Source organism: Calidris pugnax, unplaced genomic scaffold (genome assembly GCF_001431845.1).
Source record: "Calidris pugnax isolate Ruff unplaced genomic scaffold, ASM143184v1 scaffold170, whole genome shotgun sequence".
Classification (NCBI taxonomy): Eukaryota; Metazoa; Chordata; class Aves; order Charadriiformes; family Scolopacidae; genus Calidris; species Calidris pugnax.
The window spans coordinates 230,184-256,864 of NW_015090905.1; the positions used below are offsets into that span (position 1 = coordinate 230,184).

At 58.9% G+C, this 26,681-nt stretch overlaps 1 protein-coding gene across 1 annotated transcript; it reads left to right on the forward strand.

Annotated features, from left to right (window-relative positions):
* The first annotated feature begins 3,273 nt into the window (after positions 1-3,273).
* On the forward strand, positions 3,274-21,467 carry LOC106892086 (unconventional myosin-Vb-like). Its single transcript, XM_014948997.1, is given in 37 exon segments — positions 3,274-3,303; positions 3,930-4,045; positions 6,117-6,255; positions 6,691-6,853; positions 6,933-7,077; positions 7,202-7,652; positions 7,879-7,960; positions 8,157-8,258; positions 8,488-8,600; positions 8,708-8,973; positions 9,238-9,319; positions 10,281-10,421; positions 10,502-10,624; positions 11,130-11,213; positions 11,807-11,956; positions 12,102-12,199; positions 12,344-12,430; positions 12,511-12,622; positions 13,483-13,694; positions 14,183-14,339; positions 14,432-14,671; positions 15,417-15,620; positions 15,777-15,870; positions 16,001-16,146; positions 16,366-16,479; positions 16,666-16,899; positions 16,975-17,072; positions 17,960-18,146; positions 18,335-18,434; positions 18,644-18,799; positions 18,971-19,122; positions 19,423-19,512; positions 19,715-19,865; positions 20,400-20,673; positions 20,770-20,944; positions 21,130-21,210; positions 21,309-21,467. Coding segments are annotated over 37 exon segments (5,508 nt in total).
* Positions 21,468-26,681: the final 5,214 nt, after the last annotated feature.

Consider the following 26,681-nt stretch of genomic DNA (forward strand, 5'->3'; position numbering starts at 1 on the left):
GGCTGGAGGGGCCAGGCCGGGGGGGCCCGTGGGACGGAGGGGGCACAGTTAACACGCCATGTTGCAAAAAAACCCAGACAGATTTCTATCTCCTTTTTATTTTGTGGTTGGTTTTGTTGGGTTGGTTTTTTTTTTTTTTAGTTTTATTTTTTTATTTTTTACCTCTTTATGTATATGTAGGGAATTTATAGGAAAATATGTACTTTATTGAATAAATTTTAAAAACTAAAATATATTTTATTTTAAAAAGAAAATAACGGACCTTTAACCTTACATGGCTAAAGTACTGATTATATATTTGCTGAGCTGACTTGACGGTTATGAAAATTGTATCAAGAGTTTTATTTTTTGACTTCAAAGCCTTCTTAATAAAGACTTTTTACTATATATGAATTCATGTGCTACCTACGGTGTCTCACTGCCTGCAGCCTCTCAGCGCCTGTTCTGGTGTCCTAAGGACCAGCCACCCTGCTCTGGTTGTGGGTTGTCCATCCTCCAGTCCATACATCCCTCTGCTTCCCATCTTCTGGGGGCAGGGACCATCCTGCAAACCCCCCCGCTGAGCCCTGACTCCCTGGGACGGGTGATGGGGACGATGCTCCCCTTGAGCGGTTCCTCGCTGCTTCCCTGGGTGCCATAGGATGAATCAGAATCACAGACTGGTTTGGGTGGGAAGGGACCTCAGAGCCCCCCCAGGGCCACCCCCTGCCCTGGGCAGGGACACCTCCCACCACACCAGGTTGCTCCAAGCCCCCTCCAACCTGCCCTTGAACCCCTCCAGGGATGGGGCAGCCACAGCTTCTCTGGCCAACCTGGGCCAGGCTCTCCCCACCCTCACACCAAACAAGTTCTTCCCCACAGCTCAGCTCCATCTCCCCTCTTGCAGGGTCCAACCCTTCCCCCTCCTCCTAGGGCTCCCCTCCCTCATCCAGAGTCCCTCCCCAGCTTTTTCTCCAGGCTGAACCCCCCAACTCTCTCAGCCCCCCCTCCCAGCAGAGGGGCTTCAGCCCTCCCAGCATCTCCCGGGCCTCCTCTGGCCCCGCTCCACCAGCTCCATGTCCTTCTGCTGGTGGTGGCCCCAGAGCTGGAGGCAGCACTGGGGGGTGTCTCCCCAGAGCAGAGCAGAGGGGCATAAGGTGCCCATGGCACGGATGGCCACTGCATCTCGCTGCACGGGGGCTGCTGCAGTTCCTGCTGCCACAGCAGGTGCCCATGACACGGGTGGCCACCACATCTCACTGCCCGGGGGCTGCTGCAGTTCCTGCTGCCACAGCTCTCCCTGGCCTCGCTGGGGCTTTTGAGGCGGCTGAAAAAAAAGTGCAATCGACCCTTTTGGGGAGTCATAAAGACCCAAGAGCTGCCTGGGTGCCCATTTTCTGCTGGGCTGTTACTGGAGCTCCAGTCCATGGCTGAGGCTGCACATGGTGTGAACCCGCCTCCCTGATTTGTTAATGAGCCACATGCTGCTGACAGCCCTTGGGCAATTAGGGATTCATTATTTTTTCATCAGAAGATGTCTTTGTGCGTTCCCTGTTGCAGAAGTGCTGGCTTTTTTTGGGGGGGCAGAGGAAGAGCAATGTTTTTATCCCCCCGCTTGCCGGATCTGCTGGAGCACGCTGGGTCACCACAGCTGGCACCTTCTGGGGTGGCCTTGGCATCCCCAGGGCTGTGCCAGCGTCATGGTGGGGCTGTCGAGACCAGTGGGGAAAAAAATGGGGTGCCAGGGTGGGTGCTTGGGACAGGAGCAGGCACCAATGGAGACATCTGCCTCCTCCCCACTGGTGACTTGTCCCAGTCCAGGCTGGGTGACCTTGCTGTGGGTCTGGCCTTCTCTTTGTCACCACAGGCCCTCCTGCTCATTGACCCCACCTCTCACCTTGATGGAGCAGCCTCTTCATAGAATCATATAATCATAAAATGGTTAGGGTTGGAAGGGACCTCAAAGATCATTGAGTTCCAACCCCCCTGCCCTGGGCAGGGACACCTCCCACTAGAGCAGGTTGCTCAAACCCCCATCCAGCCTGGCCTTGAACCCCTCCAGGGATGGGGCACCCCCACCATCCCTGCGCAACCTCTTCCAGTGTCTCACCACCCTCAGAGTAAAAAATTTCTTCCTGAGATCTAATCTGAATCTTTTTTCTTCCAATTTGTCACCCTGTCCCTTGCTGCACCCACCAGCAGCCAGCTCCCTGTGGTAGCCAGTCACCCAGGCTTTCTCCCAGCTCTGTGGGGCTGGTCGGGCTGCCACGAGTGTCCAGGGACAGTGGGGACTCACAGGCAGCAGCACCCACAGGCGGTGGGGACACATGGGCAGTGGGGAGCCATGGGCAACAGGGGTCTACAGAGAGTGTAGACCCATGTAGAGACCCATCTCTACCCATGGAGAGCAGTACCTACAGATTGCAGGCACCCACAGGCAGTGAGGATCCAGAGATGGTGGCACCCATGGGCAGAGGGGACCCACAGTGGCACCCATGGGTGGCACACATGGCCAGTAGCACCCACGGCCAGTAGCACCCATGAAGAATGTCACCCATGGGGACCCATGGCCAGTAGCCCCCACAGCCAGCTGTCAATGCACTGCCGGTGCCATGGCCACAGGTTTTCATCGTTAGTGGAGTTTCTCCCTAATGAGGGGAGCGGGGGCCTGTTCTGTGGGGCTGTGGTGGTGTGTGGGTGCTTGGAGTGCCCTGGATGGGGAACCTGGGGTGCAGGTGACCAGGGCGGCCCAGGGTGTCCTGGATGAGGACAGTTTTGGGGTGTCCTAGGGGTCTTTGGGTGCCCTCGCTGCGATGCCCTTGGGGTGTCCCAGGTAGGGGGGGTGTCCCAGATAAGGCTTCTCAGGCTGTTCTGAATGGGGTCTTGGGGTGCCCGTTATGGGTCCTTGGGGTGCCCTGCACAGGGGCTCCTTTTGGGATCTTGGGGTGCCGCAGCGGCAGAGGGGGGAACCAGTCCCAGCACCCCCAGGAGCTGCTCTGGCCGGGGAGGGGCTGTGGGGCGGAACGGGAGTGGGGCGGGGACCCGTAACCCTCCCTCCCCCTCCAATTAGCGGCAATTAGCGGCTATAAAGAGGCTGTGGGCGGTGGGGGTGGCAGTGCTGGCAGCAGCGGGGAGGGGGGGCCATGGCGGCGGCGGGGGGCCCCTACGGGCGGAACGGGAGTGGGGCGGGGACCCGTAACCCTCCCTCCCCCTCCAATTAGCGGCAATTAGCGGCTATAAAGAGGCTGTGGGCGGTGGGGGTGGCAGTGCTGGCAGCAGCGGGGAGGGGGGGCCATGGCGGCGGCGGGGGACCCCTACGTGCAGGTGAGGGGGTCCCATCCCCGGGGATGTGTGGGGTGTCCCACCCTGAGGGGGGGCTGCAGAGGGAGATGGGGGGAGAGTCCTGCCCGCGGGTCTGGGCTGCTTGTTGCAGACCTGAAGGGGGTCTTGATCCTCCCCCGGGGGGCTCAGCTCCCGGGTGACTGTGGGTGCTGTTGCTTGAGTGTCCCCCTGGGTCATGTCCCTTCTGGTGCCCACTTTGGTGCCACCTCCTGGGGTGCAGGGTGTCTGGTGGCCCATCAGCTGTGGGTCCAACCATGGGCTGCCCACCCTGTGTGGGGGCTGCCCCCCAGCTAAGGCTGCTGGAGGGGGTCCCTGACCCAGAGGGACCCATGGCCTGACAAGCACAGCACCTCCTGGGGCTGCTGCTCGCAGGTGAGAAGGGTTTGGTGCTGCCTGGGCCACCCATCTCTCCTGCTCCTTGCCCAGGTGGGTCCTGGGTGCTTTCATCCCCAGGATCCTGGCCCACATCCCTCCCTCTGCCTGACAAGGGATGCTCCTGCTGTGAGCAGGGAGCAGGACAGGCCCTTGCTTCTCATTTTTGCTGCTGTACTTCAAAAATGATGACTGTAGCTGTAGGCCAGACCCTAAATATGGCCCTTTCTCCCCAGAGGTGGCTGGGGGAGGGGGTGGAGGGTACTGGTATTTCTGCAGAGGTCAGAGGTGCAGCATCTGTCATCGTAGATGATGGAAGATGGGTAGATGTAGTGCTTAGCGATATGGTTTGGTGATGGGTTTGTAGATGTTGGGTTGGTGGTTGGACTCAATGATCTGAAAGGTCCCTTCCAACCTATAACCATAAGATGGTTAGAGTTGGAAAGGACCTTAAAGATCATCTAGTTCCAACCCCCTGCCCTGGGCAGGGACACGTCCAGTAGAGGTGGCCCTGGGCAATTATCTTGTGGTGTGATGGAGGTTCTGACCTGGGCAAAGCAAGGAGGGTTCCTGCTGGAGGCCTGGTGGGTTGCTTTGTCCCAAAAAGCTGGCCAGCCAGACTGGAATGATCCACAACTGACTTCCAGTGCCCAATGGAGCCCTGAGGTTCCTTCCCAGCTTCCCCAGTTTGTGCCTGCTCCAGTGCTTGGTGTTCCCTGGGAGCAGCCAAGGGGTGAGCTGGGCGTGCTGGCAGGGATGCTCTTCTGTCCAGCTGGGATTTCAGGCTGGAATCCGTTAGTGCCTTGCTGGGAAGCTGAACATCCTGCAATTTTCACTCCCTCCAGTGGCTACTGCTCATAAAAGATAATGGCTTCCTCTCGCTGCTCCTCGGCCGAGCAGCCCCTGCAGCTGGAGCCCCTTCCTGCCCTCTTCGTCTCAGCTGCAAAGTCACACCTTCAGTCTTCCCCCAACTCCTGGGATGAGAATCCAAAGTTCAGCCCCTTCTTTTCCCCTCCCCACACCCCCCCCAGTCTATTTGGTGCTTGTTGGCTCAATTTTCCTGCCGCGTTGCCACGTGCACGTTGCACACTGCGGACCTGGAAGCATTCACTGCAAGCCAAGGTCTCTGGATTTGCAAAATCAGCAAAACCAGGATGGTTTTTCACCCACCCCCCACTCCCCCCCCGGTTTCTAGCCAGAGGCTGGCCCCAGCCTCCTGCCGGAGTGGGAGTGGGATGTGTTAGAGCCCCGGGAGCACCCAGCTATTGTGGGAATGGATTTATCCAAGCTCCCCTCTCAGCCCGAGATGAGAAACTGGGACCATTCTTGGATCTCCCCACTGCCTTCTCCTTTCTGAGCCTGCAATACGGCCTCATCTCTGCCTGCTCAGAGCAGCAGGAGGTACTGACCCCCCTGGATGCAGCCCTTGCTGCGGTGACAGTCTCTGATGGCTCGGGGCAGAGCGGGGTCACCAACACCCTGTGCCAGGAGTGGGGGCAGCAGGAGCTGAGGTTCCTGGTCTCAGGAGCACAGCTCACTCCGTGCCAGCTTGGGGCTGGGAGTTCACCCTCTTGCCAGCTGATGGGGTGCCTGCAGCAGGGTTTTAGGGGGTTTTAGCCCAGTTTTTACTGCCCTCCCCCTGTGGTGTTGTGTCGCTTTGCTTGTGCTGAGTGTGGGATCCTGCAGGGCGACTCCAAAGAGGCTTTTCCTGGGTGTGAGGGAGGTGTTAACACCCGGGTCTGGGTGCAGGGGGGAGTCGGGGCTCACCACGCTCCACAACTCCCACTTCACCAGCACCCGCTGGCTGCAGAGGGGAAACTGAGGCAGGGAGCAGGGTGCTGGAGATGGGGAGCACCAGTCCTGTGGGTGCCAGCTGGTCCCTTGTGCAGGGCTGCCTGCTGTGTCTGGCCCCAGGGAGCTGCAAATTTGGGAGGTGAAAAGGGCACGGGGTGATTTTTCTTCTCTGGGTCTGCAGAGCTGGTGACAGTGTCTGGATCCGCTCCATAGGATCTGCATTGTGTGTACTTCCAGTCCCTGGAGGGGTTCAAGGGCAGGTTGGAGGGGGCTTGGAGCCTTGGTGTGGTGGGAGGTGTCCCTGCCCAGGACAGGGGGTGGCACTGGATGATCTTTAAGATCCCTTCCAACCCAAACCAGCCTGTGATTCTGTGATCTGCTTTCAAGGCTGGTGTCTCTGCTCAGCCAAACCAGGTGGCTGCATCCCCAGTGCTCTGGGCTTCTGAAGTGCTGGTGCCTTCAGGAGATGAGGTGCTCTGGGGCACCAAGCAGGGTGCTGTGTCCTGTCCTCACCCTGCTATGGTGATGCTGAGCAGCTGGGTGGCTGCCCAAAGAGGGAAGTGTGGGGAGGGCTGTGATGCTTGGTTTGGAGGCTGGTGGCCAGGTCTCTTGGCTGTGGCTCTCTGCAGGGGTCCCCTCCCTCCTGTGTCCCCGCAGGGTGCCCGGGTGTGGATCCCCGACTGCATTGAAGTCTGGAGGGTCGCAGAAATAACTAGAAGCTACAAAGAAGGAGACGCTGTTCTCCATCTCCGCCTGGAGGATGGCTCGGTAAGGCTGGTGCCACACACCCCAATTGGTCCCTCCTGTGTTCACCATGTGGTTGGGCAGCCCCAGATGGGGCGTAGTTCACCTCTGCACCCCCAAACCCTCAGCAGGGTGTGGAGAGGCTCAAACACTCTCTGGATGTGTCCCACTTGGTGTCTGAGCAGGAGCCCAGACCATGGGGGCTGTGTCTGGCTCACCGTGCCCTGCGTCCCCTGACTGCTTGGTGAGCTGGTCCTCTCTGCCTGCTCCTACCTTCCTGAAAGGCCTCCAGCTCACCTCGCTGTGCTGGTTGGGCTGGGATTCCTGGTGACCAACAGCCCCAGCAGAGCTGGCAGCCAGCCTTCTTCCTGCTGTGCTGCTCCCCATAGACCTACCCTGCCTCTGTGGGGCCAGCTGACCCTGCTCAGTGCTGGTCCTGCTCCATCTCCATCCCCACAGGCTCTGGCTCACCCCGTTGAGTTCCAGCTGCCACCTCTCTGCAACCCCGACTGCCTCTCGGGTACCAATGACCTGGTGGCCCTGAGCTACCTGCACGAGCCAGCCGTGCTGCACTCACTCCGCCGGCGTTTCCTGGAGGCCAACTCCATCTACACTTACTGTGGTGAGCCCCGGGCACCCCCTCCTGCTCCCCATCCCCTGCCCCTTCCCCACAACTCCCTTTCACAGCCCTTTTCCTCCAGGTATCATCCTCGTTGCCATCAACCCCTACAAGTCCTTGCCCATCTATGAGGAGGAGGTGATATATGCCTACAGCGGCCATGAAATGGGGGACATGGATCCCCACATCTTTGCTCTGGCAGAGGAGGCGTACAAGCAGATGGTGAGGTGAGAGCGTCTCCTGGGAGCATCCCTGGGGAAGGGCTGAAGCCCCCTCTGGACTGTGGTCTCCCTGTGGAGAGCGGTCCTGATGGGTCACAGGCTGTCCCCAGCTCATGTTCCTCTCTGGCAGGTTTGGGAAGAACCAGTCCCTCATCATCAGTGGTGAGTCGGGTGCAGGGAAGACTATGTCAGCCAAGTACGTCATGAGATACTTCACCACCGTCGGGGGCTGCCTGGGTGACTCCAGCATGGAGGAGAAGGTGCTGGCATCCAGCCCCATCATGGAGGTGGGTCCTTCTGGGTCTCCAGGCTCTGCTCCTCATGGCCCTTATCCCTGATGTGATGCCATGGCTGTTCCGCCCTGTGAAATGGGCAGCAGGGGCTGAACTTCTCCAAAGCACCTGGAGATTTGGGGCCAGCTAAAACCACCTTCCCTGCAGGCCTTCGGGAATGCTAAGACAACCAGGAATGACAACAGCAGCCGCTTTGGGAAGTACATTGAGATTGGCTTCAGCCAAGACCATGTCACAGGGGCCACCATCAAAACCTACCTGCTGGAGAAGTCCCGTGTCACCTTCCAGGTGGGTCTCTGGGGTGGTGTGGGGACAGGACCCAGTGGGAGCCCCAGCCCTCAGGGTGGGAGGGTGCTCCTGGGAATCCCCCAGGGAAGTGACCCAAGTGCTGCTGAGTCAAGCTGGGAGAGGGGAAGGTGTCCCTTGTCCCCAAATCTGGGACTGCAGCACTGCTGCAGGGGCAGGTGGCCCAAAGTGACTTGGCTTCTTGGTGACTTTTCCTGCTCATCCACAGGCGAAAGCAGAGAGGAACTACCACATCTTCTACCAGCTCTGTGCCTCAGCCTCCCTGCCCGAGTTCCAGGGCCTGGGTCTTCGTGAGTTCTCCCCCGTCCCCCAGGAGCCCCATGGCACAGGGTGCTGCCAGCCCACCTCACACTGGGCAGTGCCAGGGCTCCCTGCCCTCCACAGCTACTGCCTGGGTGCTGGAGGGCACCCAGAGGTGGAATATGAGTGGTTGGGAGCCCTGTGGGGCAGGTTGTGGTGGCTTACAGCCTGGCATCTTGTCTGCAGGTGGGGCAGAAACCTTCTTCTACACCAGCCAGGGCACCGCTGCCCCGTGCACCAGTGATACGGCCGACTTGGACAGCACACGACATGCCTTCTTGCTCCTGGGTACTGTCCTGGCTGGGCATGGGTGGGGAGGGGGTGGGCAGGGCTGATCCCTGGGGCTGGTGGTCCCACTGTGCTCACCCCAGGGCTGGTGTGGGAGTGCTGGTGCCAGATGTCCCAGTGCTGGAGACCCTGGCTGTCTCCAGGCCCTTTCCATCCCTCTGGTTTGTGTGATGTTAAGGGGGAGTGGGGTGGAACTGGGGGTTCCCTCATGCCTGTGCTGTGCCCACAGGGGTCCCCGAGGCTGAGCAGCTGGAGCTATTCAGCATCCTGGCTGCCATCCTGCACCTGGGCAACATCGTAGTCAGAGGGAAGGACCGCCATGGGGATGGCTGCTTCGTGGAGGTGGGTGAGAGCTTGGTGCCCGTGGCCCAAACTGGTCCCTGAGCTGCACCAGCTGCAGGAGCCACATCTCAGCGATACCGTGGTGACAAGGTCTTGTCTCTTCACAGCCCACCAACGAGGCCCTGGGGCTGTTCTGCACGCTGCTGGGTGTTGAGGCATCCCAGGTGACGCGCTGGCTCTGCCACCGCAAGCTGGTCACTGCTGGTGAGACCTACCTGAAACCCCTCTCCAGGCAGCAGGCGTTGGACTCCCGGGATGCACTGGCCAAGCATATGTATGGGCAGGTCTTCAGGTGGATGGTGAGCAGGGTCAACCGTGCCCTGCGGTCACGGGAGGGCCACCAGACCTCCATTGGCATCCTGGACATTTATGGGTAAGAACATTTTCCCCCCACCCCGGGCTGTGTGGAAGAGCGTGGTCCTGCTCCTGCAATCAGCTGTGGTGTCCTCACCCTGGGCTGTGTGGAAGAGCGTGGTCCTGCTCCTGCAATCAGCTGTGGAGCCACCACAGCCACCAACTGCTCCAGCTGGGACATGGGGCAGTGTCCATCATCGCAGTGGGGACAGTTGGTTGCCTGTGCCTGGAGCTGGGGGGCTTTGCCCAGCAGCTGCCTCAGGCAGGTCTCTGCTGCCCACAGGTTTGAGATGTTTGAGCTCAACAGCTTTGAGCAGTTCTGCATCAACTATGCCAATGAGAAGCTGCAGCAGCTCTTCAACCTGGTGGGTGTTTCCCAGATGTGTCTTCTGGCTGGGAGCTGGTGAGGGTGGGCCCTGCGCGTCCCTGCTGCGCCAGTGCTTTTGGTGGTCCCTGCTTTGAATGTGGCTGGTGCTTCAGTCCCTGCAAACATGGGGCGCTGCTGGGTGTTGAGGCATCCCAGGTGACGCGCTGGCTCTGCCACCGCAAGCTGGTCACTGCTGGTGAGACCTACCTGAAACCCCTCTCCAGGCAGCAGGCGCTGGACTCCCGGGATGCACTGGCCAAGCATATGTATGGGCAGGTCTTCAGGTGGATGGTGAGCAGGGTCAACCGTGCCCTGCGGTCACGGGAGGGCCACCAGACCTCCATTGGCATCCTGGACATTTATGGGTAAGAACATTTTCCCCCTGTCCTCACCCTGGGCTGTGTGGAAGAGCGTGGTCCATAAGCTGCAATCAGCTGTGGAGCCACCACAGCCACCAACTGCTCCAGCTGGGACATGGGGCAGTGTCCATCATCGCAGTGGGGACAGTTGGTTGCCTGTGCCTGGAGCTGGGGGGCTTTGCCCAGCAGCTGCCTCAGGCAGGTCTCTGCTGCCCACAGGTTTGAGATGTTTGAGCTCAACAGCTTTGAGCAGTTCTGCATCAACTATGCCAATGAGAAGCTGCAGCAGCTCTTCAACCTGGTGGGTGTCTCCCAGATGTGTCTTCTGGCTGGGAGCTGGTGAGGGTGGGCCCTGCGCGTCCCTGCTGCGCCAGTGCTTTTGGTGGTCCCTGCTTTGAATGTGGCTGGTGCTTCAGTCCCTGCAAACATGGGGCTCTGGGAAGCTGCTGGATCTGGGCATGGTCCCCTCCTTTCTCCTAAAGTGCTTCTGCTCCAGGAGAAGGGTTGCTCAGGTGTCTTATGGAAACCAAGTCTCAGCCTGGTGGCTGGCCACCTCTGTCCCTCCTGGCTCAGCCCTGCTCTGTTCTCCCTGCCCTCCAGCACGTCTTCAAGCTGGAACAGGAGGAGTATATGGCCGAGGAGATCCCGTGGGTCTTCGTTGACTTCTGTGACAACCAGCCATGTATTGATCTCATCGAGGGTCGGCTTGGCATCCTGGACCTGCTGAACGAGGAGTGCAAGGTGGGCAAGGGGTGCTGGGAGCAGGTGCTGTGGTCACCCAAAGCCCCCCCACTGCCCCTTCTGATGCATTTGCCTTTCAGATGCCCCAAGGCAGTGATGGGAGCTGGGCCCAGAAGCTTTACCAGACCCATCTTGGCAACTCCCACTTCCAGAAGCCCAAGAGGCATGTGGATGCTTTTGTTGTCTGCCACTTTGCTGGCAAGGTAGGAAAAGCTGTGGCAGTGGCTCTGCACCAGTGGATACCCAGTCTGCCCTGTCTAGAGCTGGTGGTGGCGAAAGCTGTGGCAGTGGCTCTGCACCAGTCTGCCCTGTCTAGAGCTGGTGGTGGCCACTGGTGATGGCACCTCTTGCAGCCTCCCAGGTTGGGAAGTGGTTCCTGCTGGCTCTGCTCTTGCTGTGCTGGACTGCAACTCTGAGGGTAAAAACACAGGCCCTCTGGCTGTGATGATTCCCATCAGTAGCCTTGCAGCAGGGCAGGAGCTGGCTAGTGTGGCCACCACCAGCTCAGACTCCTACAGGGACTTCTGAAACTCCTGCTCTGTGTCCCAGCAGAGTCCTGCACCAGAGCAGGCTGGGGAGCTGCAGGCTAACGCTGGTGCTTGCAGGGACTTCTTCTGAAAGTCCTGCTCTGTGTCCCAGCAGAGCCCTGCACCAGAGCAGGCTGGGGAGCTGCAGGCTAACGCTGGTGCTTGCCTTGTCTCCCACCAGGTGGAATACCAGTGTGGTGGGTTTGTGGAGAAGAACAGGGATGCTGTCCCTGAGGAACTAGTGGGGCTGCTGCGAGCCAGCAAGGTGAGAGCCACCCTGAGCAGGGGCTTTGTAGGGCAGAGCTTGGCCAGACTGTGACCCTGGGGCTGGGAAGGAAGTGACGGTGGAAGAGGTATCAGCTGTGAAGGGTCAGTCCCTGTCTGCCTGCTGGCACAGCTCTGTGCAGTGCTGGCCATGGTCAGGGTGCCCTGAGATGTGGGTGCTCCCCACCCTGTTCCCCTGTCTCGGGTTTCCCCATCCTGTGGGACACCTTGGCCATGTCCCTGCTGGGAGGGCTGGTGGGTCCTGCTGCTTCCAGGTCTGTAACACTGTCACTTCTCCCTTCCACCCTGCGTGGCCCTGGCAGAAGGTAAGGGACATCTTGGGGGGCTCTCGAGCACACTTGGGAAGGGTGCCCATGGTTTGCACTTAGTTTTTCCTGAGGGAAGCAGTGGGTGGGGGCACAGCTGGATCTGGCATATCTGGGCTGTAGCAGGGAGGACCAGGACCATGCACTGGGATGGTCTCTGTGGAGCATCTGGGCTTTTGGGGCTGTCCCTCCTGGTGGTGATGCTTCTGGGTGCTGGGTGATGCTCACCGTGAGGTCTGCCTGGCTCTCACGGCTGGGCTCTGTGCAGTCTGCCCTGATCACCGAGCTCTTCCTGGAGGAAGGGGATGGCCCCGTGTCCCTGCAGTCCCGCAGGTCCAGCGGGCACAGGATGGTTGGTCGCCCTAGCCGCAGATCGCTGCCCGGTAGCCAAAAGAGCAAGAAGTCCATCGCCAGCCAGGTACGGAGTGGGAGGGAAACGTGTGTTGGCCCTGGACAACTAATGCTGGGGTGGCCCTAAGGGGACTTGTGTGTGTCCTGGCTTGGGGAACCCCACAAGCCCTGGGATGTTCCTGCTGGCCCCACGTTTGCCGTGTCCTCTGCAGTTCAAAGCCTCCCTGAAGCGGCTGATGGAGACGTTGGGCAGCACCACCCTGCACTACGTCCGCTGCATCAAACCCAATGACAGCAAACAGCCCTTCGTGTGAGTGCCTGGCTGGAGGGGACAGGGCTGGGGGACACTGCAGGACACTGCTGTCCCTGTGGTCTGGGTCCCTCTTGCCCTGCAGAGTTTGGAGTTTGCCAAGCTGCAGGGAAACCCATTCCAGATCCCCCCTCTCTGCCCCAGGTTTGACTCCAGGAGAGCAGTGGAGCAGCTCCGAGCCTGCGGGGTCCTGGAAACCATCCGGATCAGTGCCTCAGGCTACCCTTCCAGGTACCCCCACCTTCAGCAGTACCCTAGGTGCCCTCCCATCTCCAGCTGCAGCATCTCTGACCCCACTCTTTCCCCCCCAGATGGACATACCAGGAGTTCCTGGAGAGGTACCGGCCTCTGGTGAGCAGGGAGGAGCTGCTGGGCCCTGACGAGAGGCAGATCACCAGCTCTGCCCTAGAGAGACTGCTCCAGGTAAGGGTCCTGCTCGGGGGGTGCAGCTGTGGTGCCAGGGAATCCCTTTGTTAGGGTTTGAGGAGCCCATAACAGCGTATTGGTGTTCGGACAATTATTCTCTCACCCAATGACCTCTCCCCACCCGAGAAGGAGAATCGGGGGGAAAAAAACCCAAAGAAGCTACAAGGGTTGAAATATGAACAGATTTAATAGAATAAGACTGAAAAATTAACATTAATAATGCTGAAGAATGAATATTGATCCTGATGCCAGTATAAAATGATACCAGGACTATACTCAGCCAGTTCCAGCAGCCGTGCTCTCCTCGCAGGGATGGCCAATGTGGGACCCTGCAAGTGCTGTGGTTTTGGGAGGAGGGAAGGGCTCAGGGGTCTGGCAGTGGGGCAAGGAGTTCTTGGGGTGGCAGCCACCAAGGGATAGAGAGAGAGAACTCCTCAGCAAACTTCGTATTTTATATTGAATGTGACAATCCTGGTACAAAATAATCCTGTTGGCAGCTTGGGCCAAGTGCTTAGGTCTTGCTCCTCCTCGGGGACCTGGAAAACACTGAGACCTTGAAACCCTCACCCCAGAGCTGGTGATAAAGAGAATATTTTCACAAATTCAGCCACTAGAGTCTCCTAAAAGTGCGGTTTTCCCAAGCATTTATCCTGTATTGGTCAAACAGGACGCCCTTGTGTCCTGTGTGTGGGTGCCCAGTGGGGCACAGAAATGGGTGAGCTGGGAGATGGGGAGGAACTGGAACTCCAGGGAGGTTGGAAGGGGAGATCGGTGGCAGGAGGATCAGCACTCCCGGGGTGGGGGGGGCTGGATGGGGTGTGCTTTGTCCCTGGGACTGACGACCACCTCACACGCAGGACCCCAGCAAGTACCAGTGTGGGAAGAACAAAGTGTTTTTTCGGGCTGGCCAAGTGGCTCAGCTGGAGGAGCTGCGGTCCCGGCGGCTGAGGGGGGCCTGTGTCCTGCTGCAGAGGCACCTGCGGGGCTGGCTGGCACGGAGACGCTGGGCACGGGCACGAGCAGCAGCAATCTGCCTGCAGCGCCATGCCCGGGGCATGCTGGCCCGGAGGTGAGCGGGGAATGGGGCTGGAGGGAGCTGTGATGAGCTGAGACAGAGCTCAGCCTTGGGGTGACCTGGTGGCTGGGCTTTGGCCAACTTTGGCCCTGGGCTGGGCTTTGGCCAACTTTGGCCCTGGGCTGGGCTTTGGCCAACTTTGGCCCTGGGCTGGGCTTTGGCCAACTTTGGCCCTGGGCTGGGCTTTGGCCAACTTTGGCCCTGGGCTGTTCCATCTAAACTTGAGGAGGAACCTCTTTATTTTGAGGGTGGCAGAGCCCTGGAAGAGGCTGCCCAGAGAGGTGGTGGAGTCTTCATCTCTGGAGAGATTCAAAACCCTCCTGGACATGATTCTGTGTGACCCTGCTCTGGCAGGGGGCTGCAGGACATGATCTCCAGAGGTCCCCTCCAACCCTGACCATTCCGTGGCCTGGTTATCACTGGGGTATAGGCTGGGCTGTGAGCTCTGCGACCCCCTGCCCAGCCCCCTGCCCTCCCCACAGGCTCGCCAGGATGCTGCGAAGGACCAGGGCTGCTGTGACACTGCAGAAGACCCTGAGGATGGTTCTGGCCCGACGTTCCTACCTTCAGCTGCGCCAGGCTGCCATCACCATCCAAGCCTTTACCCGGGGCATGCTTGCCCGGCGTCTTTACCAACAGGTAGGAGCCCTGGCAGGGCAGCGGGTGTCCCCATCCCACTCCTTGGGGGGGTTGTGACAATGCCACTGCCCCATCTCTCTCTCTCTCTGCAGATGGTGTGGCACCAGAAAGCCGTGGTGATCCAGGCGGCCGTGCGGGGCTGGCTGGCCCGCAGCCGCTATGCCCGCCTGCGCCGGGCCGTCATCTACCTGCAGTGCTGCCGCCGGCGCGTGCAGGCACGCCGGGAGCTGCGGCGGCTGCGCGTCGAGGCACGCTCCGTCGAGCACTACAAGGAGCTGCACAAGGGCATGGAGATCAAGGTGATACAGCTGCAGTGCAGGCTGGATGAGCAGGTGGGTGATGGCTTCAGCCCCTCTTGGCTCTGAGGGCATGGGGGCAACTGGATGGTGTTTTGGTTTTTTTTGGTGACCGCTTCTTACCAGTCCCTGTGCAGCCCAAACCATGCCTGCCCCTGCCTTCAGTCCTGTCCTGGCCCTGCCTGACCTGCCCCCTGGCAGGAGTTGTGCATCTGGGTGTCATTCCTGGGTTTTCAATGCTCCCTGTGGATGTGGGGCTGGGGACTCTGGGGATGGGATGGGCACCTTCCTGGGTGCTCGGTTGGGTGCAGTTCCTGGGTGGGAGGAGTTCTGGCATGGTGTGTTCTTCCACCACACTCCTGCCAGCAGCATCTGCCCTCGCCATCTGGGTGGGTGTCTCTGCTCTGGCCGTCACAGCTCCATTTTTGGGGGTGTCTGTGGAGGAGGAGGGAGGGATTCTGTGTGACGGGGAAAGCAGGGCTGGAAAATCCTGCTGTCAGGACTGGCCAGGAGGTGGGTAACAGGCTGTAAAGACATGGTGAAGCTCGTGTGTGGTTCCACGTGGGATGGCACGTCATGGAGAGCTGCTTTCCCAGGCCTGAGCTCTGTTTGTGGTGACACCAGGAGGCTCAGGGCTGCAAACATGGGTGGGCAATGGGGCATCCAGGTTCACTGCAGAAGGACAGGCTGTGCGTTCATGGTGCTCATTGATGGGAGGGATGTGGGGACAGTGCCCTTGTTCCTGGCCACCTTCCTGACGTGCTCTGCCTGCTGACCCAAGGCCCAGGAGAAGCAGCAGCTGGTGGAGCAGCTCTCGGGGCTGAGCGCTGCCCACGCCGAGGAGGTGCGGTGCCTGCGGGCAGAGATGCAGCGCCTGCGGGAGGACGCGGCCCGTGACTCCCAGGTCCAGCAGGAGCGGTTGGCTGAGCTGGAGAAGCAAAGTGTGAAGAACTCCCTGGGCCAGGAGGTTGAGGAGCTGAAGCAGGTCGGTCTGTCCGGGGGATGCTCTTGCTCTGGTGGGGGTGCACAAACTCTGGCAGCATCCTGTGCTTCCTGCTGTGGGGTGGTCCCTGGAGGAGAGCTCTGGCAGCCAGGGCTGGCCCCAGACAGGGTTTTTACCTGCCCCTCTGCCTTCCTGCAGCGCCTGGCAGAGGTGGAAGCCATGAAGCTGCAGCTGGGGGAGGAGAAGGATGCTCTGATGCAGCGTATGATGGAGCAGTCCCAGGATCTGGAAGGTAAAAGGGGCCCTCCCATCCCCTCATCCCAGTCTCCTGGGTATGGACTGGTCCTGTGGGTTTGATGTGTTCCTGCATGTCCCCTCCTGGCCCTGCCTGTCCCCACTCCCCACTGTGTCCATCCCCACAGAGCAGCGCCAGCGTGCCATGCGGGAGAGCCAGGGGCTGCTGCAGGAGCTGGAGGAGGAGCGGGTGCGCTACCAGAGCCTGGTGCAGGACTACGCCCGCCTGGAGCAGGGCTATGAGAACCTGCGGGATGAGGTGGCCTTCCAAAGGGTGAGGGGCTGGTGGGGACGTGGGGAGGCTCAGGGCACCCCCTCCCTCACTCCCTTGTGGGGAGCAGGCAGTGGGAGAGGTGGGCTCTCCAGTTCACCTGCTGGGGGGATCCCCAAGCCAAGGTGGCCTCCTGAGGCTATCACTGCTCTGCCCCAGACGATGTGCCAGCAGGTTCCTGGGCTGCAGAGGAACAACCTTGTCCTTCTCTCCCCCTCTCAGCAAAGCACTTTGAGACGGTCCCCTTCATCAGAGAGCTTCCTGGGCTCCGAGAGCAGCTACTTGTCCTCCCTGTCCACAGCTCCCTCACGAGATGACTCCGACCAGCAGGCTGAGGCTAGTGGTGATGCTGCTGGGGACAGTGGGGTGGGGGATGACAAGCAAACTGTCCCTTCCCCTGACTATGGGGACAGCTGTGCCCTGGGGCTCCTGGCTGGGAGCTGGTCCCATTGGGAAGGGGTCCCTGCTGATGTTCTGGTGCCCAACACTGGTGGCTGTGTCAAACCCTGTCTCTGCACCCAGGGGATGGAGGAGCGGTGGCAACTGGTGCCAGAGAGGGCACAGCCCCAGCCCAGCGGTGAGGTGGTGCTGAATGGCAGCATGGGCCAGGATCCCTTCGAGAAGGCCTACCTTCTTCTCCTGAAGCAGCTCAATGCTGCCAACGAGGAGCTGGCCCGGACCCGAGAGGAGCTGCGGAGGTCCAAGGCTGCCATGGAGCTGGAGGAGAAGAAACCATTGGATTTCCTCAAGCGCAGGGTGAGCCCCTGCCCCACTGCCATGAGTAGGTCCAGGCTGGTGGGGCTGGCTCACCCTGCTCTCCTTCCCCTGCAGAACATAGCAGAGATGCTGGGGCTGGGCAGGAGCTCAGAGAAGGTGGCAGCAGATGATGACTTGAAGCATGCATATGATGCAATGCAGGTTGCCAATAGGTGAGTGTGGTTGCAAGGAGGTGCTCTGCAGCTGAGGCTGGTTTCCCTACCATGCTGCTGGTGGGACTTCCTGGCCAGCCTTGGAGCTGTGTGGTCCCTGAAGTACTGTGGTGCTGGGAAAATCCTCTTTGAAGCCACCTCCTCATATGCTATAGGCATGGTGGCCCCAGGTGGGCTGGGAGAGCAAGAGAAGAGAGCCTGTCCCTTGCTGCCCAGCTGGGTGTGGTGTGGTCCTGGCCCTCTTTGCCAGTGTGCCCAGCTGCATTTCCCTGGGGTACTGGAGCATCCCACCTTGTTCTGAGCACAGTCACACCAACCACGTGAGCAGACTGGGTACCCTGGGCTCAACAAGAGTAACAAGGGATAGGACAAGAGCAAATGGCCTCAAGTTGCCCCCTGGGACACTTAAGATGTCAAACCCTGGAAGAGGCTGCCCAGGGCAGTGGTGGAGTCACCAACCCTGGAGGGATTTAAAAGCTGGGCAGATGTGGTGTTGAGGGCCATGGGTCAGTGGTGGTTTGGGGAGGGTTGGGTTGATGGTCTGAGAGGTCCCTTCCAACCTGGATGATTCTCTGCAGAGGGCAGAGCCGGTGCAGCCCGTCCCTGGGCTGTGTCTTCTCAAAGCTCAGTGCAGCTGGAGGGGAGATGCTCTCCCAGCCCAGCTGGAGCTGTGCTGCCCCCAGGCTGCCCTGGCAGGGGAAGAGTTCCCAGCCCTGAGGCTTCAGGGGAGAAATACCCCTTCAGCAGCTTCCCCAAGAGATGGGATGTGACAGCTGAAGGAGGCTGGTGCCTCAGTTTCCCCGTGTGGCTACCCCATGGGATGGGATGCGACAGCTGAAGGAGGCCGGTTGCCTCAGTTTCCCCGTGTGGCTACCCCATGTGTGCAGGCTGCTGGCGAGCCAGCTGCAGGAGGAGAAGCAGCAGCACGAGGAGGAGGTAGAGGGGCTGCACCTCGACATCCGCTCGCTCAAGCAGCTGAGCCAGCAGCAGGCAGCCCTCATCCAGGACCTGCAGCGGCACCAGGGGCAGGAGGGGCTGCAGCACCATGTCCTGAAGCTCAAAGAGGAGAACTGGGTAAGGGCTGGGGGGTGCAGGACTGGGTGTGGGGCTGGCTAACCCCACCTTGCCCTGTGGTGAGCTGCAGCAACCCCTTAGGGAGCAACGTGGGGGACCCTCGTCTGCTCCACTCTGTGGGTGCTGGTTGCAGGGGGCGTCCAGCTGAGGGAGGCTGGCTGAGCCCTACTGGTACTCTTCTTGCTCAGGAGCTGGCCCAGAAGCTGGAGAAGCAGGAGAGGACCACACTGAAGCTCCAGAAGCAGCTGAGAGCCTATGCCAAGCAGATCCAGGAGCTCACAGGCAAGTGCCTGCACTGGAAGGAGGGCGTGGGGCTGACTGGAGGGTCACCAGCTTGGTTTGAGGCTGGAGCATCTCCCAGCCTCAAGGTGGGGAGCAGAATTCCCCCTGCAAACAGAGATGCTGGGGAGCATCTGCTTGGACTGAGCTGAGGGGACCTGATCTGGGTCCCATGGCCCAGGACCCAGCAGGATGTGACCTGCATTTCTCTCCCCCAGTGAAGAGAGAGGCTACTGGGCCAGCACAGGAGTTGGGAGCGTCTGCTGTGGTCCTGTCCCGGTCCTCCATGGTCCCATCCCTGGCTGGGCCATCCCAGGCCATGTTTGCATGGAGGATGGAGGACGAAGGGCGCATTGTCAAGGCCATCATTACAGGTAGGGTTTGGAGAGATGGGGACTCCTCACCCCAGCTTGGTCCCTGTTGGGGTTTCTTGCCAACCTCTGTGTGAGCTCATCCCTTCAGCGTTGCTGGGGCAGCATCTTGCCTGGCTCAGGACCAGCTTTCTGTAGCTGCCTGGATCCTGACTGTTGTGCTTTCTCTCACAGACTACAAGCCACAGAGCAGCCCCGGGGCACTCCCAGACCTGCCCGCCTACATCCTCTTCCTCTGCTTCCGGCATGCAGACCACTGCCACGACGAACCACGAGCCCACTCACTGCTGGATGCGGCCATCAACGCCATCAAAAGGGTCATGAAGGTGCTGGGCTTGGGGGCGTGGGTTGGGCTGATGAGCAGGAGCTTCACTGGCCAAGGTGGGGGTGGTACTGGGGCAGCAGCCTGGCCCCCAGGGCACAGTGTGTGTCTGACTGTGGTGTCCAGCCTGAGCATCACCCTGGGGTGAGGGGTGTCCCTGGGTGTCATAAGGCTGCTGTGAGAGGGTCTGAGAGCTCTGCAGCCCACTCTGTGTGGCTCATGGAGCTACCGTGGGGTGTGAGGGCTCGCTGTGCCCACCACCAGAGCCCTGCTAACCCCTGTGCTCTCCATCCCCCTCCTGCAGAAGCACAGTGATGACTTTGACGTGGTGGCACTCTGGCTTGCCAACACTTGCCGGCTCCTGAACTGCCTGCGCCAGTATGGCCAGGATGAGGTAGGGCTGGGCTACTGGGGGTCTGCACCTCCCTGGGGGGAGGCTGGGAGCTCAGTGGGAGCAGGGTTTGTCTCTGCCTGGGGCTGTGGTTCTCTTTGCCCCCAACCCAGGCAGGGCTGTGCTGGGCTGATGCTGTTCCACACTCAGTTGGGGTCCCAGCCGTGTCTCCAGCCATGTCCCCTGACCCAGCCTGTTCTTGCAGAGCTACTGGCAGGGGAACACAGCACGGCAGAACGAGCATCGCCTGCAGAACGTGGACCCCCAGAGCTTCTGCCACAACCTGGGTGCCCTGGCTGTCCAGCTCTACCAGCAGCTCATCCGCATCGCCGAGAAGCATCTTAAACCCATGATTGGTACGGCCTGGGCTTGGGGGGGCTTGAGGGTCACTGGTTCAGGGCTCAGCTGTGAGAGCTGCCTGTTCTGTTAGAGGCCAGACCCAGAGGGGGAAGGGTCTGAATTGGGGTCCCATGAGGGACCATCTTTTCTGAGGGACTATCTGCTCCTTGAGCATCCTGGCTTGGAGGAGGTGGCTGGGGAGCTAAAGCAGGCTCAGCACCCTAGGGGCCCATGGGCTGCATCCATGGGGAGCTCTATTTTCCCCATGCCCTGCTTTGCAGCCTCATGGAGCAGGGCTAGTCCCCGGCCTAGCCTGGGCCAACCATCCTTTGCTTGGAGCACCCTGCTCTGGTGGAGGTGTCCCTGCCCAGGGCAGGGGGGTTGGAACTCAATCTCTAAGGTCCCTTCCAACTCTAACCACTCTGTGATTCTATGATCCTGGAGGTGTCATTGGCCCCTCCATCCCCAAGGGGCACTGACAGCCAAGGAGCAGTGTTTCAGGCACAACGTGGGGTCTTGCCTTGATCTGATGAGCTTTTTCTACCTTTCAGTTGCTGCAATGCTGGAGAGTGAGCCCATACAGGGCTTGTCGTCCTCCTCCTGCCCTCCTGGCCTCCGCCGGTCCTCAGCAGCCCCTGCCCACACCCTGCCTGAGCTGCTGCAGAAGCTGGGCTCCTTCCACGCAGCGCTGGACCGCTGTGGGCTGGCCACCAGCGTGGGCCACCAAGTCCTGCGCCAGCTCCTCTTCCTCGTCAGCGGCACCACCCTCAACTACCTGCTGCTGAGGAAGGACACGTGCTCCTGGAGCCGTGGCATCCAGCTCAGGTCAGTCTTTGTGCAGGATTTGGGAGGAGGAGGGTGTCTGAGGGGGAGCTGGGGCATGGCCAGTGTCCCCCCTGGCTGACCTGGTGTCCCCGGCAGGTACAACATCAGCCAGCTGGAGCAGTGGCTGCGGGCAGAGGGGCTGCTGCAGAGCGGGGCCCGTGAGGTGCTGGAGCCACTGGTCCAGGCTGCCCAGCTGCTGCAGGTGAAGAAGGTGACAGAGGAGGATGCTGGAGCTCTCTGCAGCCTGTGCACCGTGCTGTCTCCCCAGCAGGTACTGGGTGGGGGGTTGGGGCTTGCTGGGTGCTCATCCTATCCCGGGTCTCCTGGGGGTACCAAGGATGTGCTGGGGTGGGGACTGTGCCATACTCAGGAGTGTCCAGATGTGCCTAGCCCTTCCCTCTTCATGGTCCCCACCATCTCTCTCCTCTTCATGGTCCCCACCATCTCCTCCTCCAGGTTGTGAAGATCCTCCGGTCTTACACCCCTACTGCTGGGCTGGAGGAGCGCATCAGCCCCAGCTTCATCAGCAGTGTTGAGGTAAGTGGGATTTGGGGTCTGGTGCTGGTGGGGGTGGGCTGCCCCAAAGGGGTCCCCGCATTGAGGGCTGCCCTATTGAGAGCACTGTGTCCCCACAGAAGCAGCTTCAGGAGCAGTACGGAGGGGAATCCAGCCAGCTCCTGGTGGACACCAGTCACCTCTTCCCTGTGCATCTGCCCTTCACCGCCTCCCCCCTGCACCTGGATGAGCTCCGTGTCCCTGACACCCTCGACCTGGCCTTCCTTGTCCGCCTCTGAGCCTGGACCTGGCCCTGGGTCGCTGCCAGTGCCCCATTGAGGGCTGTCTGAACCCCCCGAGGTGTGGGGAGGCCATGAAGGCTGGGGGTGCAGCACTCTGTGTGTCCTCATCTTTTGGGAAGTTGTTTGTTTATTGAAACTCAAGGGCCTCGTTTGTGCCACAGCCAGGGCCTGTGATAATCCTGAGCTGGGGGTTTTGGCCACTTTTTAATCCTTTGAAGTTAATAAAAGTCTTTGCAGATAATTTCAGTGTCTGAGGCTGTCTGGGGTGGGTGGGCAGTTTGCAGGGTGGTGTGAGGGAGCTCGAGGGCCATCACTGGGGGGCTTCCTGGAGCTTTTCATGAACTATAGAATGGTTTGGAGAGGCCCTCTTAAAGATCATCTAGTTCTAATCCTCTGCATTGGGAAGGGACATCTTTCACTAGAGAATGTTGTTCAAAGTCCTGTCCAACAGCACTTGGAATGCTCCCAGTGATGGAATTTCACAATTTCTTGGGGCAACTTGTTCCAGAGCCTTGACACCTTCATTGGTAAGATGTTTTGTCCTTAAATCCAACCTAAATATGTTTTCTTTCAGTTTGCCACAGAAGGGCAGATGAGCCTATAGAGGGCCCTGGGGCACTTGGGAGGGTCCCACATGGGCTCTGGCAAGGCACAAATCAGTAGCCCTGGTTCTTAGGGCAGATTTAACTTCCCAGACACCAGCTGGGAATCCCATATTGCTGTCATGAGCAGGTCTGGGTAATTCCTGAAGTTTGTGGGAGATGGGAACGTCTTTTGTGACAAGCACTCGGGGAGCCAGCAAGGAAAGATGCCCTCCTAGGCTTGCTGGTTGTGAATGGAGAAGGATTTATAGGACATGGGATGGCCTTGGCCACAGGGGCAATGAAGTGGTTGAGTTTAAAGTTGTCAGTGTAATGAGAAAAAAGGACAGTGGAGTTGGTACCTTGGTGCTCAAGAGAGCAAAGAGAGGTTCTTAGAGTCCCCTGGGAATCTGCTGGTGAGGGCTCAGGAGTCAGTAAGTGCTGGTTAGTCTTCAAGAAGCACCTCTGAGAAGCTCAGGAGCAGGTTAATTCCCCCTTCCCCTGTTTGGAAGTAGAGTGAGCAGGACAGTAGACCAGCGTGGCCCGAGAGGAAGCTCTTTGTGGAGTTCCAGAGGAAAAAGGAATTGTACGATCTCTGGAAGTGAGGTCAGGCTTCTTGGGAAGATGACACAGCCATGGTTTGCATATGCAGGGAGAAGACATGAATGGCCAAAGCTGAGAGTTGAAATGGGTGGTGTTGTGTCAGACACCAAGAAGGATGTTAAGTGCATTGACAGCACGAGGAGGTCTAAAGAAAACATTGAACTGATACTTGAAGATGGTCACCTGACTGATGGGGATGGAGAAAAAGCAGAGGTGTTCAATGGTGGGTTTTTTGGGGGGGGTGTTCTGGTTTTTTTTGCCTCTGTCGTTAATAATACTGATAGACCATGGGCTTCCCAGTCCCAGGAGTTGGAGGCCCATGAACAGGGGAACAGTGACTTTCCATTTGTGATGCTGCAGTTGTCAGAGACCAGCTGTATCAACTGAATGGTCACAGCATTTGATACCATTTCCCATAGCATTCTCCTGGAGAAAGGGGCTGCCCATGGCTTGGACGGGTGTAAAAAACACCAGCAGGATATCCAGGCTGGAAGAATTGTGCTGAATGGAGTTAAATCCAGTTGGTGGCCAGTCACAAGTGGTGGTCCCCAGGGCTCAGTACTGGGACTGGTTCTGCTTAAAGTCCTAGTAAACAACCTGGATGAGGGGATCAAGTGCACCCTCAGTCAGTTCACAGATGACACCAAGTTGGGTGGGAGTGTTGGTCTGCTGGAGAGTAGAAGGTTCTACAGAGGGATCTGGACAGGCTGAATGGATGGGCTGAGACCAATCATGAGGTTCAGCGAGGCCCTTGGGATGCAACAACCCATGGATGCTCCAGCCTCTGGGAAGAGTTTTCCTGGGGGAAAAGGACCTGGGGCTGTTGGTAGACAGCAGGTGAAGGTGAGCCAGCACTGTGGCCAAGGAGGCCAACATCCCGGTCCACCTCAGCAACAGTGTGGCAGCAGGACCTGGGCAGTGACCATCCCATTGTCCTTGGTGAAGCCCCATCTCGAGTTCTGTGTCCAGTTTTGGGCCCCTCACGCCAGGAGGGACATTGAGGGGCTGGAGCGTGTCCAGAGAAGAGACACAGAGCTGGTGAGGGGTCTGGAGCACAAGTCTTATGAGGAGAGGCTGAGGGAGCTGGGGGTGTTCAGCCTGGAGAAAAAGAGGCTGAGGGGGGACCTTCTTGCTCTCTCTAACTCCCTGAAAGGAGGGTGTAGCCAGGGGGGGTTGGTCTCTTCTCCCAAGTCACAGGCAATAGGACAAGAGGAAATGGGCTCAAGTTGCACCAGGGGAGGTTTAGGATGGATATTGGGAAACATGACTTCAGGGAAAGGGTTGTGAAGCCTTGGAATGGGCTGCCCAGGGCAGTGGTGGAGTCACCATCCCTGGAGGGATTTAAAAGCCGGGCAGACGTGGTGCTGGGGGCCATGGGTCAGTGGTGGTTTGGGCAGGGTTGGGTTGATGGTTGGACTCGATGGTCTAAAGGTCCCTTCCACCCAGAACGATTCTGTGATTCGATGCCTTTGCTGAGGTGACAGTGTCTGGGCAAGGTGCTGTGACAGCAGCATTTCAGCTCCATGCAGTCCTTGTACCACTAGAGGGGATCCAAGCTCCACCTTTTTTTGTTCTCTTCAACCAGGAGAGCAGCAGCCCCTGTCCTGCAGCTGCCAGGCTGTGCTGGGTTTGAACAGGATAGTTAAATTTCTTCATTTACAAACAAGATAAACGGCTTTCTCTAGTCTGCCAATCCCAGAGCAGGAGCAGTCACTGATGTTTGCTTCAAAAAAAAAAATCTCTCAGCTGGCTTTACTTTGTCTGCTGCCCAGTGAAGGGCTTCTCCAGCAGGAGCCTGGCGGGGGCTTTTGCAGCTCTCCAGGGGCAGCAGGATCCTACAGCTCCCGAGGTCAGGCTTTTGTTTCTAGGAACCGCTCGAGGTTACTGAAAAAGGATTGTCTTTATTGGATGTCTTTAGTGCAGTGTTCAGAGGTAAAAACTCAGTTTTCTGTTCAGTAATTTTACTCTTTAGCTAAGCCTCGTCTAACTCTCTGAAATTTAACAGCGGCTTGTGTAGAAAAGTGTTCTTGGAGTGATAAGATGGATGTTTATAGTGAGTGCCAAGGGCTGGTGTGCCTCTTGCTGTAACAGCCAAGGTCAGCTCACTTCATAATTTGCCCCCATGGAGAGGAAGAAGCAGAGAAACACAGAAGATGGCACAGGACAGGTGTCCCCAAACTGGCATTCCATCCCATGGCCATCATGCTCAGTATAAAAGCAGAGGGATCAAAGGGTTGGATCTTTCTTTTCTTCAATGGCTGGCACCTGCAGAGGACTCTGTTCACCTGCCTTTGATTCTGAGCTGTGTGTTCCTGAATCTGGGTTGGGAATTCATTTCCTGCCCTTTGCTGAGTCCAGTCTGGGACTTTCCCTGTGCTGCTGGTGACATCATCCTGGCAGCTTCATATGCTTTTGTATGTATTTCATTATTTTCTTTTTTATTATTTTACTAGTATTTTCATCAAAGCAGTTTAGTTTCTTCTAAACTTGTCTCTTTCTCTCTTTCTCCTCTCCATCTGTTGTTTGTCTCAGTGACCAGTCCAGCCTAACCCCTGACATGGGGAGACCCCAGTTTTCCTCCCAGTTCAGCTTTTGCTGGGCTCTTCCCCTGTTGGTTTTGAGAAGGGTGGGTGCTCTCGGAGTGCCTGAGCCTGGACAGAGCTGGGCCATGTTCCTGGGCTATTTATCCTCAGGGTTAACCTTAAATGAGCTGCACTGGGTGTCACCCTCCCCTCTCCCCCCAGCTCCCACAGTAGTCACAGTGAAGGGTGTGCTTTTTAATGTCAGTTATAATAAAATATTTTTACAGAGCCCAAAAAATTCAAAATAGTGCAAAACATCTCACTGTCATGCATCCATGGTAGCCGCCGCCGCCGGCGGTGCCGCACGGGGTGGTACAGACACACAGGCATCGGTGACACATGTGCTACAGGAGCAGAATTGGTCGGTTCAATCACATGCCGAACAGGACGGTTTGGGGAGGGGGCACGGGGCCAGGGGCACCATGGTTGGGGGCGGGGGGGTTACGGGGGCCGAGCCCCAGTCTGACCGTGCGGGAGCAGCGGTTAGAAAAGGGGTGTAAACATTGAACAGAAACGAGAGAGGAAAGCTAAACCCTTTGGTCCCAGGCAAACCCTATAGAAAAAGGACCATGGGGGCCAGTCGGGGTACCCTGTTTTGGGATGGGGAGAGGGGGGGGCTGAGAGAGGTATATTGACTTGTGGGGTCATCAGACCTCTGTCTTCCCCGGAATTTAGGGCAAACTGGCCAGCTGGGGTGGCCACCCCCAACGCCGTGCACCCTGGCCACTCGCACAAGACACGCACACCACTGGTCACGCAGAAATGGTGGTTAATGGGATTGGTGGGGGGGGGAGGTGGGTCCTCTGGGTTGGGAGGTGGGAAGGGTCTTGCTTGTGCCAAGGAGGTCCCATGGGTGCTGTTGCACTGCACAGGGATGGCTGGTCCCAACTGGCCAGAGCAAAGGGAGATGGGTCCATCTGCCCCAGTGCCCCCAGCCCTCACCCCCAAGCCCTGGCACCCTGGGGAGGGGGGTGGGGGGCAGGCAGTGGGGCAGCCTGTGGTTAGTGGCAAGGCAGGGAAGACAGGATACGGGCCGGGGGCTGCTCCCTGCCCTGGTGATGCCACCGCCAGCCAGGGAGGGGACCTTGTGTGGGGCATGCGGGGGCTGTATATCCCCCTCCCCCCGACCCAAACAGCCCCAATAGCCCTTCCGGGTGCAGGACACAGCCACATCGTCAGGCTGCCCCCGTGTATGTACAGCTATTTACATATGTACAGGGTGCTCAGGGGGTGGGAGCCTCCCTGTCCCTGGTGATGCTCCAGGGCATGGGGACGAGGGGCGATCCTGCTGTGCCAGCCATTCCCCAACAACCCCCCCGGGAGGGGGTGGGTGTGTGTGAGACACCACCCCACAGCCCTTCCCTTGTGTCGCTCCATGAGGTTAGGGGGTCAGGATGGGGGTTCCTCCATCTCAGACAGGCTGGGAAGGGGCAGATCTGTCCCCT